Source organism: Muscardinus avellanarius (assembly GCF_963383645.1).
Source record: "Muscardinus avellanarius genome assembly, chromosome: 5".
NCBI lineage: Eukaryota > Metazoa > Chordata > Mammalia > Rodentia > Gliridae > Muscardinus > Muscardinus avellanarius.
In genome coordinates, this window is record NC_137790.1 from 116,229,656 (window position 1) to 116,245,997 (window position 16,342).

A 16,342-nucleotide genomic window follows, 5' to 3' on the forward strand; every position below is an offset into this window, starting at 1 on the left:
ATTGAAGACTTCCCAAATGGTGTACCAACAGTAAGCTTTTATCTTCTACAAGACAGAGGCCCGGAGCTGGCACCTTCCTTTCTCCTAATTCCCTACCTGCTTCCCAACCCTTTCGAGTATCTGCATCTATTTTTCTGAGCTCCAGATGGATGAGCGAGGAGGGTGTGTGCACGGGTCTGATTGTCCCGCCCAGGTCTGTGCTCCCAGCCTCTCCTCACACTGGACTTGACCAAAGGCTGAGATGAGATCTGGGACTTGCATGAAGTTCCGCATGCGCAGTTATCTCACTTTTCAGAGACTGGTAGTGTGGTCAGATCATCCATCAGAACTGTCAAATGATTCGCCTCCCAACAGGCCGTTGTGATTTTCATTCAGAAGTTGGCGTGCTAGATAGCTAAGTCAGATGATAAGCCATGGCGTCTCAGCTTCACGCTTGCTTCCTTTGCTCCGCTTGGAGGTACTCGGTCAACACTCCCAAGCTAGTTCTGCCTTGCCGGTTGCTTCCATTCCCTATCCTTCAGCAGGGCGGGGGGAGGCAGGAGAGACGGGAGGGGAGAAGGCGGCTCCTTCCACACTGCCCGTGGTTCCTGCCGATGTTGCCATAGGAATAGGGTCCCTGAAGCAGCACTTGCGGTGTTTCCAGCCCCTTTGCATGCCCACAGAAACCCCCGATGGTGTCCCACAGCAGGAGAGGGCCAGCTCTTCAAGGGCTGAGACCCAGAGCTCTGAGCCTGTCCTAAGCTTCTAATTCTAGTAACCGCACCTCTTTCTCTTGCTCCCCCAGCTCTACTGACAGTAGCTGCTTTCTGAAATTACCCTCAGGGTCTCCTTGTTTTTTTCAATCCTCCAGCCCCTACGTAGTCTATTCTCTACAACTCAAACCTGAGCTCACATCAGAATCTCCGGAGGGTGTGACTCACAGCTCACACTGAATTGGCCCCCGTGTTGCCCATAAGGTCCCTCTGGGGTGCAGTCCCCAAATTCCCAGGCCACACAGGTGCCACTCATCCCAGAACCCAACCTGGAGAGCCACCGACCTACTGTATATCCCCTCTGCCAAAATAGTGTGTAAAACACTTTCTAGCTGGCCTCTGGTTGATTTAATGGTGGCCACTAAAATAGATACCTCCTGGTCCTCCAGTATGGTTTTGGATGTTTGGTGGGAGGAAGTAACCCCAACACTCTCTAACCTGGCCCTGCACATGAGAGCAAGTCGCCATTTTGGCCTCTCTCTGTCCCTGTCCTGTATTACACCTCTCGTGCCTGGCTGTGAAGCCCTTGACCTTCCTTTAAGATACCTCATCCCATACCTCTGTGACTTGTCTGCCCACCTTCTCAGGTCTGCTGACCACTCCATCCATTTGAATTCTGATTTCTTCAACCCTCAGCATAGGTGATCCAGGTAACATCTCCTATCTAGACTAACTCTTTCAAATCAACAAATACATATTGAATTGCTGACAGTGTGCAGAGCTTCCTGCGGATGCTTCTGCCAGAGAAACAAAAATGAGGAATCCTCAGGCTCTGCCTCAGAGGGTAATTGCTATCTGTGCACTTGAAAGCTGTACTATTTGCTCGTGAAAGATATGGAGAAAATATTAGCAGAATCTCTCCTCTTCCCCCCAGAGAGGCCTGGTGAATAACTGCGTTGGCGAGATGTGAATGGTATAAGACTCAAAGAAGCGCAAATATGTAGCAATGAGTAAAGGCCTTTGTTTTCTAGAAAGCGAGCTATGCAAGCCTGTGGCTGGGCTTAGACTTCTTAGGAGAGGAAGTAGTGTTGAGACAAAGAAGGGCCCTCGTGTCTGCAGCCTCCCGGCCGGCAGTCAAAAAAGAACTTCAAGACACAAAGGAAGACACAGAGGTTTTCATTAGATTGTTTGTTGGAGTGAGTTGTAATCTCTGTATGAAATCATCAGGAAAATTACTTGCTTCTTAGGACTATGGCAAAGCGTTGAATGGCTTTGCAAGTCTAGAATGGGGTATAATCAGACATCCTATAGAAGAACAGCAATGTGTGAATTTACATATTTCATGTATATGCTTTTTTTTTTTTTTTTTTGCAGTACTGGGGATGGAACCCAGGGGCATCTACCTCTGAGCTACACCCCCAGCCATATTTTTTAGTCTTTTTTTTTTCAAACAGGGTCTCACTAAGTTGTGAAGGGCCTCGCTAAGTAGCTGAGGCTGTCCGAGAACCCGGATCCTCTGGTCTCCGTGCACCACCATGCCTGGCTCATGTATATGCTTTTATTGGTGCATGGTAGTTTCACATCATGTCATTCAGAGTGATAAGGACCTACATGCATGTTCTCATCTTCTCCTCCCCCTTCACATATATTGGAAGTACCCTGTGGCAACTGATTGGATTTTAAGTTCTTGTCCATCAACCCTGGTTATGGAGCTGTGTGTGTTAATCAAGGAGCTAATTTCTGGGTTTAGAGTTTATCCTTCTCAAATATACCTAATTTTAGGCTGTGCAAAATATCTACCAGCCTGAATACGGCAACTCATATGTAAGTGGAAAAATGGCCTTTGCCCTTTTTTGATGACATTTATTTATCTTTCTGATTATGAATAAATGAAAGCACATTATCAAACATTATATTGATAACTATGAGCAAAAATTAAAATCACCCATAGTTTTGCCGGGCGTGGTGGCACATGCTTGTAATCGCAGCATTTGGGAGGCAGAGACCAGAGGATCGAGGTTCGAGGCTAGCCTCAGCTACTTAATGAGGCCCTTTGCAACTCAGTGAGACCCTGTTTCAAAACACAAAGACTAAAATCTAGGGCTAGGGGTATAGCTCAGAGATAGAATACCCCTGGGTTCCATCCCCAGTACTGCAAAAAAAAAAAAAAAAAAAAAAATCACCCATGGTTTCACTACTCAGAGATAACCGCAACCAATAAACTACACATTTTCCTGCCTCATCGTCCTCCTCCCATTCTCTCTCTCTCTTTCTCTTTCTCTCTCTCTCTCTCTCTCTCTCTCTCTCTCTCTCTCTCTCTCTCTCACACACACACACACACACACACACACATCCTATAATTATATAGAAATAAAGAATATATATAAGCCAAATGTGGTGGCACATACCTGTAATTCCAGTACTTGGGAAGCTGAGACAGGAGACTTGCAAGTTCGAAGCCAGCTTCAGCAACTTGACAAAACCCTGTTTCACAAAATTAAATTAAGCCAGGCATAGTGGTGCACGCTTGTAATCCCAGTGCTTGGGAGGCTGAGACAGGAGGATTGCATAGGTTCGAAGCCAGCCTCAGCTACTTAGTGAGGCTCTCAGCAACTTAGTGAGACCCTGTTTCCAAATAAAATATAAAATAGATCTGGGAGTATAACCCGGAGGTAGAAAAGTCCCTGGGTTCCACCCCCAATACCATAAAATAAACAAAATGTTTCTTGCAAAAAAATTAAATAGGGCCGGGATAAAGCTTGGGGGTAGAATTCCCCTGAGTTCAATTCTCAGTACCAAAAAAATGTATTTGTAATAAGTTCAATATGCATTTATACATATATAGAAGTTCAATATGTATTTTTGTATTTTTATCTCTATATCTATATGTATAGAGTCAAATTGGGTCATAATATTTACATAATCTTTCTTCCTTTTTCACTTAAGATTGATACAAGCATTTATCCTCCTGATTATTTTCAAAGCTATAATTTGATGTTGCCATCATAGTCATTCATATAGACTACTGTAACTTATTTGCTGCGTTTTATATTGTCAGATAATTACAGTGTTTCTCTACTTTTTGCTATCACATATAATACTACAGTGAACACCCAGGTATATATTTAGGTAGAACATCTTTTGACACACTGAGAAGCTCATTTGTATTCGAGGTAGAGGTCTGTACTTACCTGAAATAAAGCTCAAAAGATACAACCCAAGTGGACCATGCAGAGCTTCAAAGGGCTTGCCAAAGGCGTTGTACATGAAGAAAGCTGTGCCCACCATGGTTAAAAGGACGAGGATTGTGCCGAAGAGAATGACGTTGACGTGGATGCTCACCGGGATGGCTTTGAGCAAGTCTGGGAAGACTGAAGATGAAACGAGGATTAGAAGAATTTCACTATGGATCATCCGCAAGTGTAATTTTAAAACTTAAATCCCTCTTCCTGTTTCTTTTATTTCATTGAAAAAAATCACTGAAATTCTATGAGTGAATATATTCTCACTAATTTACGAGGAGTTTACAAAAACGATTTAAAGGTGGGATCATTGTGCAGAATTCACCGGTAAAAACTGACAAATGGGAGACGTGAGAAGATTTTTTTTTTCCTTCCCTCGGTCATATGTAATTACTTAAATAAATGAGGATTGGCTTTGTAAATCAAAACTGTACAGTTTGGTCACCAAACTTTTTTTCCTTTTTTGCGGTCCTGGGGATGGAACCCAGGGGCATTCTACCTCCAAGCTACACCCCCAGCCCTACTTTTTATTCTTTATTTTGAAACAGGTTCTCACTGAGTTGCAGATAACCTCACTATGTAGCTGAAGCTGGCCTCAAACTGTGATCCTTCTGTCTCAGCCTCCCAAATGCTGGGATTACAAGCATGCACCACCATGCCTGACTGGTCACCAAACTTTTAATACCATTTCCCAATAATTTTTTTTTTAATCTTCTTTACCTCAAAATGACAGTTTAAGTTTAGGGATATTTGGGGAAATCAAACAACAGGAGTTATATATTTTTTTAAAAAGTGAATACAAAAAAATTATTTCTAGCCCATTCCAAGATTAAAGAATGGGGTATTTTGTCGGGCGTGGTGGCGCACGCTTGTAATCCCCGCACTTGGGAGGTGAAGACAGGAGGATTGCGCAGGTTTGAAGCCAGCCGTGCTGGCTTAGAAGACCTTGTTTCCAAATTAAGAAAATATAAAAAATAGATCTGGGAGTATAGCCCAGAGGTAGAAGGGTTTCCAGGAACCCCAGTACCACCAAAAAGGGGGGGGTATTTTCAGTCAACTTCATTATTTTAATGTAGCACAAAGCTATGGAAAATAATTTCTGGTGCTACAAGTAATAGTTTCCATTTAGAAAACACACCAGAGCCGGACGTGGTGGTGCACACTTGTAATCTCAGCATTCAGGAGGCTGAGACAGGAGGATCCAGGTTCATGGGCAGCCTCAGCTAATTAGTGAGGCCCTCGGCAACTCAGTGAGACTCTGTTTCAAAATAAAGAATAGAAAATAGGGCAGGGGAATAGCTCGGAGGTCGAAAGCCCCTGGGTTCCATCCCCAGACCCAAATAAAGAAAGAAAGAAAGAAAGAAAGAAAGAAAGAAAGAAAGAAAGAAAGAAAGAAAGGGAAAAGAAATTGCACCAAATCTATTTTTAGATTTTGTGTTCAAGGCAAGTTTTTCTTATCTGCAGAGGAAATTAAATACTTTATAAATGTAGGATTTTTTGTATCTGCGGCATCAGGCCGTGCTTACTATCCACTGGCAGGACAAGCCTGGAGAAGTTGGTTCAGTTCATTTTAGTTTCCAAGCATTTACGAAGTGCTTATGTTGTTTATTGAGCACCTCTTGGGTGCTGGGCATTGTCCTAGCTGCTGGAAATAGAGACATAACAACAAAAAAAGACAGGCAAGATCCCTGTTGTCTCTTAGAGCTTATAAACCTAGTGAGAATAGACAATTGGCAAGTAGATGAATAAATAAATCTCCAAAGATGGTCACTCTTGATGCCTCCCCTCTGTTGCACACGCCGTTTTCTTATTAGAAGGTACAATTTTTTCCTGAATCCCCATGGAGTTGCTAGGTCATATGACCACCGAGGTTTAGTTGCGCTACATTTCCTTTACCTCTCGTAATAAGAGAAATATACATTAAAATGATGAAATGCCATTTTCCACAAGCCACGTTTGCAAAGATCAAAACATTTCGCACTATCCCACGTTAGCTGGGAGGGAAGGTCAGAAAGTCTCATGTGTTTTCCTTGGGCGTGTAAGTTAATACAACTTCCAGGTCGTTGGTGATTATTTATAAAGTGTTCCAATGCATATACTCTTTAGCTCAGTGATTTCACTCGGAAGAGTTTATCCTGTGAGCGTTTTTGCACATACTATAAAGTATTACAGGGAGATTCACGGCAGCATTTTTGGTAATAACAAAAGATTGGAAATAATGTATATGTCTAGCAATAGCGCATCCATAAGATGAGATCTTATGGATTACTAAGAATGAAGCAAATCTATAAGAACAGATGTAGAATTATCATCAAAATGTGATGTTAGATGGAAAAAAACACCAAATAAACAAAGAGAAATGTACATCACCCTGCCCTTTGGAGAAAAGCCGAGTGGGGGAAGGAGTTGCATATAATAGCAAACAATTATGTAAGCGCTTATCTGATTAATTTCCCTCAACAACCCTATGAGACAAATACCGAGACAGAGTCTCTATGATCTATGCCCAAGGTTTATTCTTAATAAAAAGTGGCAGAACAGGGATTTGAACTCAGGTCCTCGCTCTTCCCAACCACACTGCAGCAGCCTCAGAGCATGGCGTGTGTATTTGTAGAAGGCTGCACATGAAACTGGTAACGTGGCTTCAAAGGAGAGAGACAGGGACATTTCACTGCACACGTATTTGTAGTATTTGGAAAGAAAACATTTTATCTTGCTGCAAGCATTCTCTGTTCATAAATGTCTCTTTATAATTAAAAGGACAAAATTCTTGCAACTGTTACAGAGTAAAAAAAGCATAAGAGACATATTAGCCAAATACAGCATCAGGAAGATTGTGGCTCTCCTTGTGATTTGAACAAGCCATATACTAAAAGACAATTTGGAGATAACCAGGGAGAATGGAACAGGTCTGGGTATTGCATGATATTTTAGAGTTATTATTGATGTTGTTGATTATGTTAATGGTACCGTGGTTTCGTGTGTTTTGTTTATATTTTATTTTGTGGTACTGGAGATTAAACCCAAGGACATTCTACCTCTGAACTACCCCTCCAGCCCTATTTTTTTATTTTTTATTTTGAAATGGGTTCTCACTAAGCTGAGGGCCTCACTAATTTGCTGAGGCAAACCTGTGATCCTCCTGTCCCAGCCTCATAAGTTCCGGAGTTACAGGCATGTGTTCTTATCTGTTAGAAATGAGTTAGATGGGCTGGGTGTGGTGGTGAGACTCTGTTTTCAAATAAAATATAAAATGGTCTGGGAGTGTAGCCCGAACGTGGAAGGCCCCTGGGTTCCAACCCCAATACCACAAAAATAAATAAATAAATAAATAAATAAATAAAAAATCAGAGGAGCTTCAGTAATGATACTGCAGCGCATGTGTCGGGAGGTAGGTTCATAGGTTCATTTGGTCTTTCTGTTCCTTTAAGGTTAGTGTTACAACCTAGAAAAAGGATTTGAACATTTAGATCCATGGAGGAGCTGTCATTAATCCAGAAAGTCATTTCTGCCCTTTAGAAACTACTTGATAAGCTGGGCGTGGTGGCGCATGCTTGTAATCCCCGCGGTTGGGAGGCAGAGACAGGAGGATCAAGCAGGTTCAAAGCCAGCTGCACTGGCTTAAAAGACCCTGTTTCAAAAAAAAAAAAAAAATAGGTCTGGGAGTGTAGCCCGGAGGTAGAAGGGTTTCCAAGAACCTCAGTACCACAAAAAAAAAAAAAAAAAAAAAAAAAATTTTAGCCAGGCATGGTGGCACATGCTTGTAATCCCCATGCTTGGGAGGCTGAAACAGGAGGATTGCACAGGTTCGAAGCCAGCCTCAGCTATTTAGTGAGGCTCTCAGCAACTTAGTGAGACCCTGTTTCCAAATAAAATATAAAATAGGTCTGGAAGTGTAGCCCAAAGGTAGAAAGCCCCTGGGTTCTACTCCCAGTACCACAAAAAAAAAAAAAAAAAGAAAGAAAGAAAGAAAGAAAGAAAGAAAGAAAGAAAGAAAGAACTTGATTAGCTTTGACAGTGAAAGGAAACTATTTATTAAGATGGGCAGCCCCGCCGCGTGAGTACCAGGCATCCGTCTGTGTGTCCAGTAGCTCTCCCTTGCTTCACCCTCTGATTGATGATTTCCTCCTTTATGAGCCAACGTATCTCCCAAACCCTGACCACACTTCTCTCCATTACTACCAAACATCTTCAAAGAGCAGTATATAAGTAATAATGATATGAAAATAAAACCCAATAATTATATAGCATCTGCTATGGTCCAACTACTTTCCATATATTACATAAGTGAACACATTCTGCTCTTACCACAATATGGAGAAGGCGCTATTTTATCTTTGATATGGATTTTAGTAAACAGAGGCACAGAGAAGTCACTTCCAAAGTTATACAGCGGGGTTGCTGCCTTTGCTTTTACTCCCCCTACCCTGCCTCGTTTTTTAAAGATTAAAGTAAAATTAACACAGCAAAAAATTCTCCCTTTATAAAGAATGCTACCTGCTTCTCAAGGCATCTGCCCTTTCCCCCTTCCCACCAGCCATGGGGTTTTACATTCTTGTGGGTACTTGGCAGGATTTTTAAAACTGTAGCCATTTAAGAGACGTGTAGTTCATCTCGCTGTAGCTTGAATTCGCATTTCCCAAATGACTAATGAAGTCTCTTCTCGTGAGCCTGTTTGTGCTACATAGATCATTTTTGGTGATGTGTCTGTTCTTATCTTTTGTGTGCTTTTTATTGGATTGTTTATTATTGAGTTTTGAGAAGTCTTTATGCATACTGGATACAAGTTCTTTATCAGACAGGAAATTTACAAATATTTTCTCCAAGTCTGTGGTGTGTCTTTTCATTCTCTTATCGGTGTCTTTTGAAGAACAGTTCTTATTTTTATGAAATCCGATTTATCAATTTTATTCTTTTATGTATCATGTTTTACATGTCAAATCTGAGAAGCCTTTGACTAACACAAGGTCACAAATATTTTATGCCTTGTTTTTCTTCTTAGTTCTAGGCTTGCAATAGTCTGTGATCTATTTTGAGTTTTGAGGTTCTTTTGTGTGTTCAAAGCACAATTTTCAGTCAAGGTTAATTTTTTGTGTGTATATGGCTATCCAGTTGTTCCAGAATTTAAAAGGCTCTATATAGACTTAAATGTCCCAGCAGTCTCATTCCTAGGCATTTACCTAGAAGAATTGAAAAACATATGTCTACATAAAAATCTATATACAAATACATACAGTGGCTCTATTCATATTCACCCAAACCTGAAAATAATTTAATATAAATGGATAAATGACTTGTGGCTCATCCATGTAATAAAAATCCTACCCCAAAATAAAAAGAAATAGACTCCGACTACACACAATAACACAGATAGATCTCAGATGCACTGGGCTAAGTTAAAGAAATTGGATTCCAGAGGCCACGTACTGTATGACCTTAAATGCATGACATTCTGCAAAAAGTGAAACAATTAGGACAGAGAGGAGATCAGCCGTGGCCTGGGGGCCGGGGCCACGGGAGGAGACTGACCACAAAGGGCACCTGTAAAACTTTCAAGGGTGAAGAAACGATTCCGTCTCAATGGTGGTAGTCAGCACACACCTGCATGCATCCATCAAAATTTATAGACCTGAACTTTAAAAAGGGTGAGTTTTATTGCGTAGACATTTTACCTCAATAAGCCGGACTGAAAACAGAACAGAGTAGGAGGAGTAAGTCCTGTACTTACTCTTTCCTGTGGTCTAGAAGAGATGGCCACGTGGCATAAATAGGGAGGGGCTGAGTCAAGAAAAGGGGCGCTGTGGCAAGAGTCCAGCACCCCACCTTCTGGTCCAGAATGCTGGCCTCCAACAGTAATAGGTTCTGTTTCCCTCGCCCAGTGATGATAAAGCAGCCTGGGAAAGGACCAGGCATTTGCAATTAGACTAAGGAGTTTTACGTTCTGATTTTCTTTCTTGCTGTGAGCTCTAGAAACCTTGATTTCTTTGTCTAAGAAATTGACTGGCACTGCTTTTCTGTCGAACCAGGACTCCCTAACAGCCATCAGCGCATGCAGAGCCCGACACCTGGCAGGTACCCTGCGAGGTCTCCTGAGCTGCGCTCCCTAAGGCCAGTCTCAGCTCAGGACCCACCCTGGCCCCTTGAAGATGCTGCTGAGGGATCCTCCCGTCCTCTCTACCATCTTCAGTTTCTCCCACTCCTCTGGGCTGGTCCCCTCAGTGCACAGACATGCTGACATATGTGTCAATTTAAAAAAAAATCTGTTAGCCAAGCGTGGTGGCACACTCTTGTAATCCCAGTATTTGGGAGGCTGAGACAGGAGGATCGTGGTTTGAGGACAGCCTCAGCTACTTAGTGAGGTCCTCTGCAACTCAGTGAGACCTTGTTTCAAAATAAAAAGAATCAAAAATAGGGCTGGGCTGGGTGTGGTGGCGCACGCTTGTAATCCCCGCGCTTGGGAGGCAGAGACAGGAGGATCGCGCAGGTTCGAAGCCAGCCACGCACGCTGGCTTAGGAGACCCTGTTTCCAAGTAAAAATGTAAAAATAGGTCTGGGAGTGTAGCCCGGAGGTAGAAGGGCTTCCAGGAACCCCAGTACCACCAAAAAAAAAAAAAAAAAAAAAAAACCCAAAAAACAAAAAACAAAAAATAGGGTTGGGAGTGTAGCTTGGAGGTAGAATGTCCCTGGGTTCCATCCCCAGTACCGCAAAGAAACAAAAACAAACAAAAAAAAATCTCTTTGATGTTTTCCTCCACCTGTTGCCCCCTCCTCTTTTCCCTTAGAGCAGAACTCCTCGTGGAGTTAACTGTGTTCTCAGTGTCCGTCCTCTATCCCTTTTCTCTCCTGAATCTGCCCCAGCGCCTCTCCCATGGCATCAACGAGCTCCAAGATGCCGATCAATCTCCGTCCTTCACTCTCTTCCTTCCTCCCTCCCTCCCTCTCTTCCTTCTTCCCTTCCCTTCCTTCCCTGCCTCCCTCCCTTCTTTTCTTTCTTCTTTCCTTCCTTCTTCTGTGGATTGAACCCAGGAGCCCTCTATCTCTGAGCCCTCTACCCCCAGTCCCTTTTATTTTTTATTTTGAGAAAGGGTCTCGCTCAGCCGGGTGTGGTGGTGCACACTTGCAATCCCAGCATTCAGGAGGGTGAGACAGGAGGATCACAGTTCGTGACCAGCCTCAGCTATTTAGGCCCTTTGCAACCCAGTTTCAGAATAAAGAATAGAAAATAGGGCCGGGGATGTAGCTTGGAGGTAGAATACCCCTGGGTTCAATCCCCAGTACTGCAAAATAATAATAATAATAATAATAATAATAATAATAATAATAATAATAATTAGAAAGATCTCACTAAGCTGCCCAGGCTGTTCTAGAACTTGCGATCCTCGTGCCTCAGCCTCTTGAGTAGCTGGGATTACAGATGTGTGCCATCACACTCAGATGCTAATCAACTCTCTATCCCCACCTTCCTGGCCCATTTTGCCACAGCGGCTCAGTCCCTGGGAATTCTCTCTTCCCCTGCCTTCCAAATACCCCAATACTCTGTGGGTCCTTTTTTGGTTCATCACCTGGGGTCAACTCAGTTTTTGTCCCTCCTCTTTCCTCTTTACTCACAGCTCTGTCCAATATTATGGCTTTTAATAGAATCTCCTGTCTCAGCTTCCCACGTCCTGGGATTCCAGGTGTGCACCACCACACCCGGCTCAGGGATGGATGAGCTTAGCCCGGCTGGGGTTTCTCAGTGGAAGCCAACGGGCCAGATGGGATGTCATCAATGGGGCAATGGTGAGGGGGACAGGGTGGTGGGAAGAGGAACAGACCATCCCTTGGAGGCCTCAAGGCCAGAGAAGCAGAGACCCGACAGTGTGAAGAGTGGTGGGTCTCTGGTTAAGAAGCAGAACCTGTCCGTCAGGTGAAAGTCTCACCGTGGACCGTGCTGTGGGTTATTCTGGGGTCAGGGGTGACAAGTCAAATGGAAGGAGGTTTGAGAAGCATCCAGGTGTCGAAGGTGAAATAGAGTAGTAGTCGGAGGGGCTGGTTGAACCCTGTGTGTTCTTCATTTTCTTCTATTTTGGTTTTAGAAGCTCAAAGACTTGGGTTGGAGGCTGCAATGGAATTTCAAATCCCTTTATTAAAAAGGAATTTTTAATCCAACATACTTGGGGGATTGTCAACTTATTACATGGAAACCAGCCACTGTTTAATAATGGATTTAAAGGTTGGGATTCAGAAAAAAAAAAAAAAAGAGTTCATCTCAAACCTGAATGTGACAAAGGACTTTTTGTTAGCAGGGTAGGAGGACTGGAGGAAGATGGTCTTGCTCTGCACCCTGGCTCTGCTAATTAGTCCAAAGGTCAAACTGTCTATAGGGATGCTTTTTATTTCTCTGCTGAAGAGCATTCAGTCAATAAAATTAAATTTTAAGTAAGAAGTTCACTCACAGCCCTACCAATCTAAAAAGCAAGATTTCCCTTCATTTTTTTCCTTTCGAATCTTTGCCTGTCTTCACATTTATTTTGATATGACTATCATATCATGCAGTTCTGGGGTTGCACTCTGTTCTTTCAGCTCAGAACGTGAGCATTTTTGCAGTTGTACATGTAGTCTCTTGTAGCCATCATTTAGAGAGCGACATGGGTCCATTGGTTCAGGGTTATAGCTCGTGTTGCCATGAGCATCCTTCAGCTCATTCCTTCTTCTTTCTTATCGATGGGTGGCTACGAATGGGAATAACCTTTTAGTATGAATTCCCAGGGGAAAAATTACCAGGGTCAACACACTTTCTAAAAAAATATGAGGTCTATAGGTATAGTCAGAAGGTAACCTAAAGAACATGACTGATATTTGGTGACACATACATTACACTCTGCTTTTTCAACCCGGGTTCATATCTCCATTCCCTCCCCCTGCAGACTAGAAACAGAGTCTGGCAAGGATGGAGAGCTAGAAGAAAATAGTTATTGGGTTCACTCTCCCAGTAGCAGAATGAATGACACTCAAGTCACCCAAACCCGGGCGTGGTAGCGCACACTTGTAATCCCAGTACTTGGGAGGCTGAGACAGGAGGATCTGGGTTCTCAGACAGCCTCAGCAACTTAGTAAGGTCCTCTGCAACTTAGTGAGAACTTGTTTCAAAATAAAGAATAAAAAAATAGGGCTGGGGGTATAGCTCAGAGATAGAACATCCCCAAGTTGCCGCGCGCGCGCACACACACACACACACACACACACACACACACACACGGAAATCCACACTGCTTGCTTCTATGCACAGAAAGTGCCCCCGAGTTTCACCCCCAGTAACACACACACACACACACACACACACACACACACACACACACACAGGCTGCCATACCTCGGTCCTGAGTCTGCAATTAGTGAGGCAACTCAGTGAGACCCTGTTTCAAAATAAAGAATAAAAAACAGGGCTGGGCATGTAGCTTAGAGGTAGAATGTCCCTGGGTTCCATCCCCAGTACTGCAAAAAACAAACAAACAAACAAAAACACAAAAAACTGCACCCAGCAGAAATTTGGGGTTTATCGTCTATCACCGAGTTCTGCTGGATTCTGATTCTGAACATTTTGAAGACATTCCCCTTCCTTTCCATTACTCTGTTGATGTTCAGACCCCGTTTTCCTCCCCCATTCTTCTTCCCATTCATCTTCTGCCCAGCCACACACTTTAACTTCTTCAAATGGCTTTACTTTGCCACAAGACAAAACTCATTGTCTTTGGTGGGGCAAGCGAGGCCTGGCACGTCCCGTTGCTGCGGTCCTCCCCAGCCCCAGCCCCGTCACCCTCTCTCCCACACAACCTCTGAACTCTGCTCATGCTGTTCTTGTACTTGGGAGGCTCCTTCCTTACAATCTAGGGACGCCTGGCTCATTCTCTGGAGCTTTCTGCCTAAGTTCCTGTGCCTTGTTGCCCCCATTAGAGAAAGCTTTCCTTGGAGTTGTCTGAACATACACAATAACTGTGATGGAAATTAGTGCTATTCAACCATCTGGGGCTTGGCTCTTTCTTCCTCATTCTGGGCTTGGCTTCTCTGAAGTTAGATGCTGCTGCACAATATACCCTGAGCAAATGCTTGTGGAGCCGGGCATGGTGGTGCACGCTTGTAATCCCAGCATTCAGGAGGCTGAGACAGAAGGATGGCGGTTCTCAGACAGACTCAGCTACTTAGTGAGGCCCTTTGCAACTCAGTGAGACCCTGTTTCAAAATAAGGAATAAAAAATAGGGCTGGGGGTGTAGCTCGGAGGTAGAATGCCCCTGGGTTCCATCCCCCTTACCCCCCCCCCCACACACACAAATGCATGTGGGAGTGGATGGTGTGAATTTCAGGTCAAAGAATTTAATTGCCAGTAAAATGCGCTCTATATCTCCTGGTCTCTGTTACAATAACTATCACTGGAGGCAGGGTCTTGGATTAGAAATATAACTACTTGAGAAATACTTACTGTAAGTAAGAAACACATCACATCCTTGCTATTTAAACCAATGCAGTCTGAACTTACTTGTTATAAAACTACAACCGAGCCCATCCTGACTGCTAACAGTTGTACAGCTCTTTTAAATGGTTGTGTGTGTGTGTGTTTGTGTGTGTGGTGTGGTGCTGGGGATTGAATCCAGGGGCATTCTACCTCCAAGCTACCCTCCCAGCCTAATTTTTTATTTTTTATTTTGAAACAGGGTCTCACTAAGTTGCAGAGGGCCTCATTAAAGAGCTGAGGCTTTGCCAAACTCAGATCCTCATGTCTCAGCCTCCCAAGTACTGGGATTACAAGCATGCGCCACCACGTCTGGCCCAAATGGTTATTTAAAAACACTTCAGGTAGATTCTGAGTTGTTGAACAAGTATCCTTTCTAATTCCTCACATATTCTTGGAGTTTAGCAGAAAACAAAGGCATAGGACAGGCATTCAGGGAAGGAGCTGGGGGTAGATTAGATATACTCTTTAACTTACACATAATTTGTGTCTTTCATGTGAAGTCATGCCGTTTTCAATAGGTCATTGGAGGAAAATAAGAATAAGGTAACAGCACTTGTTTTTGCTAACTGCTAAATATGTGTCTTTATTGCTTGCTATTAATCCATGTTTTATTTGATATCTCTAAATGTATGGCTTTCATTTCAGTTGACTTAAAAATTAGTTTTTCTATCTACTAGGTTGTGTTATATTTTATCCTGAAACTTTGTTATCCTTTTATCTATTATTGATTTCAGCCTAACAGGCATATCGCTTATCTTACAATCCTTAAGATGGGAGTTAGTAATCTAATCTGAATCTACATTTAATGTCATTAATGAGGAATAATAGATAATTGAACTATAACCTAACAACAAAACAAAAAGGGAGAAGCTGCTGGTATGAGGGGAACAAAAATCACCACCATGCCTTAGCTGAGAGGCCAGAGTATAGCTTTTGAAGTTGGGAAAGATCTGGAGTCGTCTGATTTTGAAAAGAACTCAGAGAGAGCCAAAAAGAGATAAAGGATGCAATTAATGAAGTAAAGGCCTCAATTCAAAGCACAAACAACCGATTAGACCACATGGAGAACAGAATCTCGCTCTTAGAAGATGAGCAATCCAAAAATGAACGCATAGTTTCTAATCTAGAAAAAAATATCCAACAGCAGGAATCTGACATTGAAGAAATATGGGCCCATCTTAAGAGAGCTAACCTAAGAATAATTGGAATAGAGGAGGGAAAAGAAAGTGAAACCAAAGGGATCAACAATCTCTTCAAGGAAGTAATAGCAGAAAATTTTCCAAACATAGAGCAAGAGGTTGATACACAGGTCCAGGAAACTTATAGAACTCCCTTTAGACAGGATCGGAGAAGAGGATCCCCACGCCACATAATTGTCAAAATGACCAATGTGGAAGCCAAGCAGAGAATCTTAAAGGCAACAAAAACAAAGGGCCAAGTGACATTCAGAGGCAAACCAATTAGAATCACTCCAGACTTCCCAAACCAAGTCATGAGAGCCAGAAGGGCTTGGAGTAACATATTCCAAACTCTGAAAGAAAACAACTTCCAGCCAAAAATTTCCTATCCAGCAAAACTTTCTATCAAATTAAATGGAGAAATACAAAGCTTCCATGACAAACAGAAACTGAAGGAATTTATGTCTTCAAAACCAGCGCTAGAGAAAATACTCAAAGAGATTAACTACAAAGAAGAAATAGGTAACACACACCAGAACCAGAGAAACAAGATTTTCCATCCAACAGATAACTAAGATTGGTTATCTGTGGAGATTCATTATTTATGTTAGTCTTTTACCTATCTGATTTTGCCATTTATTATGCATCTGGGTCTCTGACCATCTCGGGTCCTTAGCTGTAAAGTTGGATAGTAAGAGGGTTGATCTCACTGAGTGGTGAGTAGAATAGTGGTTAGCAGT

General features: G+C 42.8%; 1 protein-coding gene across 2 annotated transcripts in view; it reads right to left on the bottom strand.

Moving 5' to 3' along the window:
* Positions 1 to 16,342, bottom strand: part of CLRN1 (clarin 1) — a gene marked incomplete at both ends in the record, with an annotated part of 44,080 nt that overhangs the window by 14,465 nt on the left and 13,273 nt on the right. Inside the window, one exon of one of the 2 annotated variants that reach the window (XM_080696119.1) lies at positions 3,884 to 4,063. The exons of the other annotated variant lie outside the window; for it this stretch is intronic. Coding sequence (XP_080552245.1) covers positions 3,884 to 4,063 — 180 coding nt within the window. The remainder of the gene's footprint in view (positions 1 to 3,883; positions 4,064 to 16,342) is intronic. 2 annotated transcript variants of the gene reach the window in all.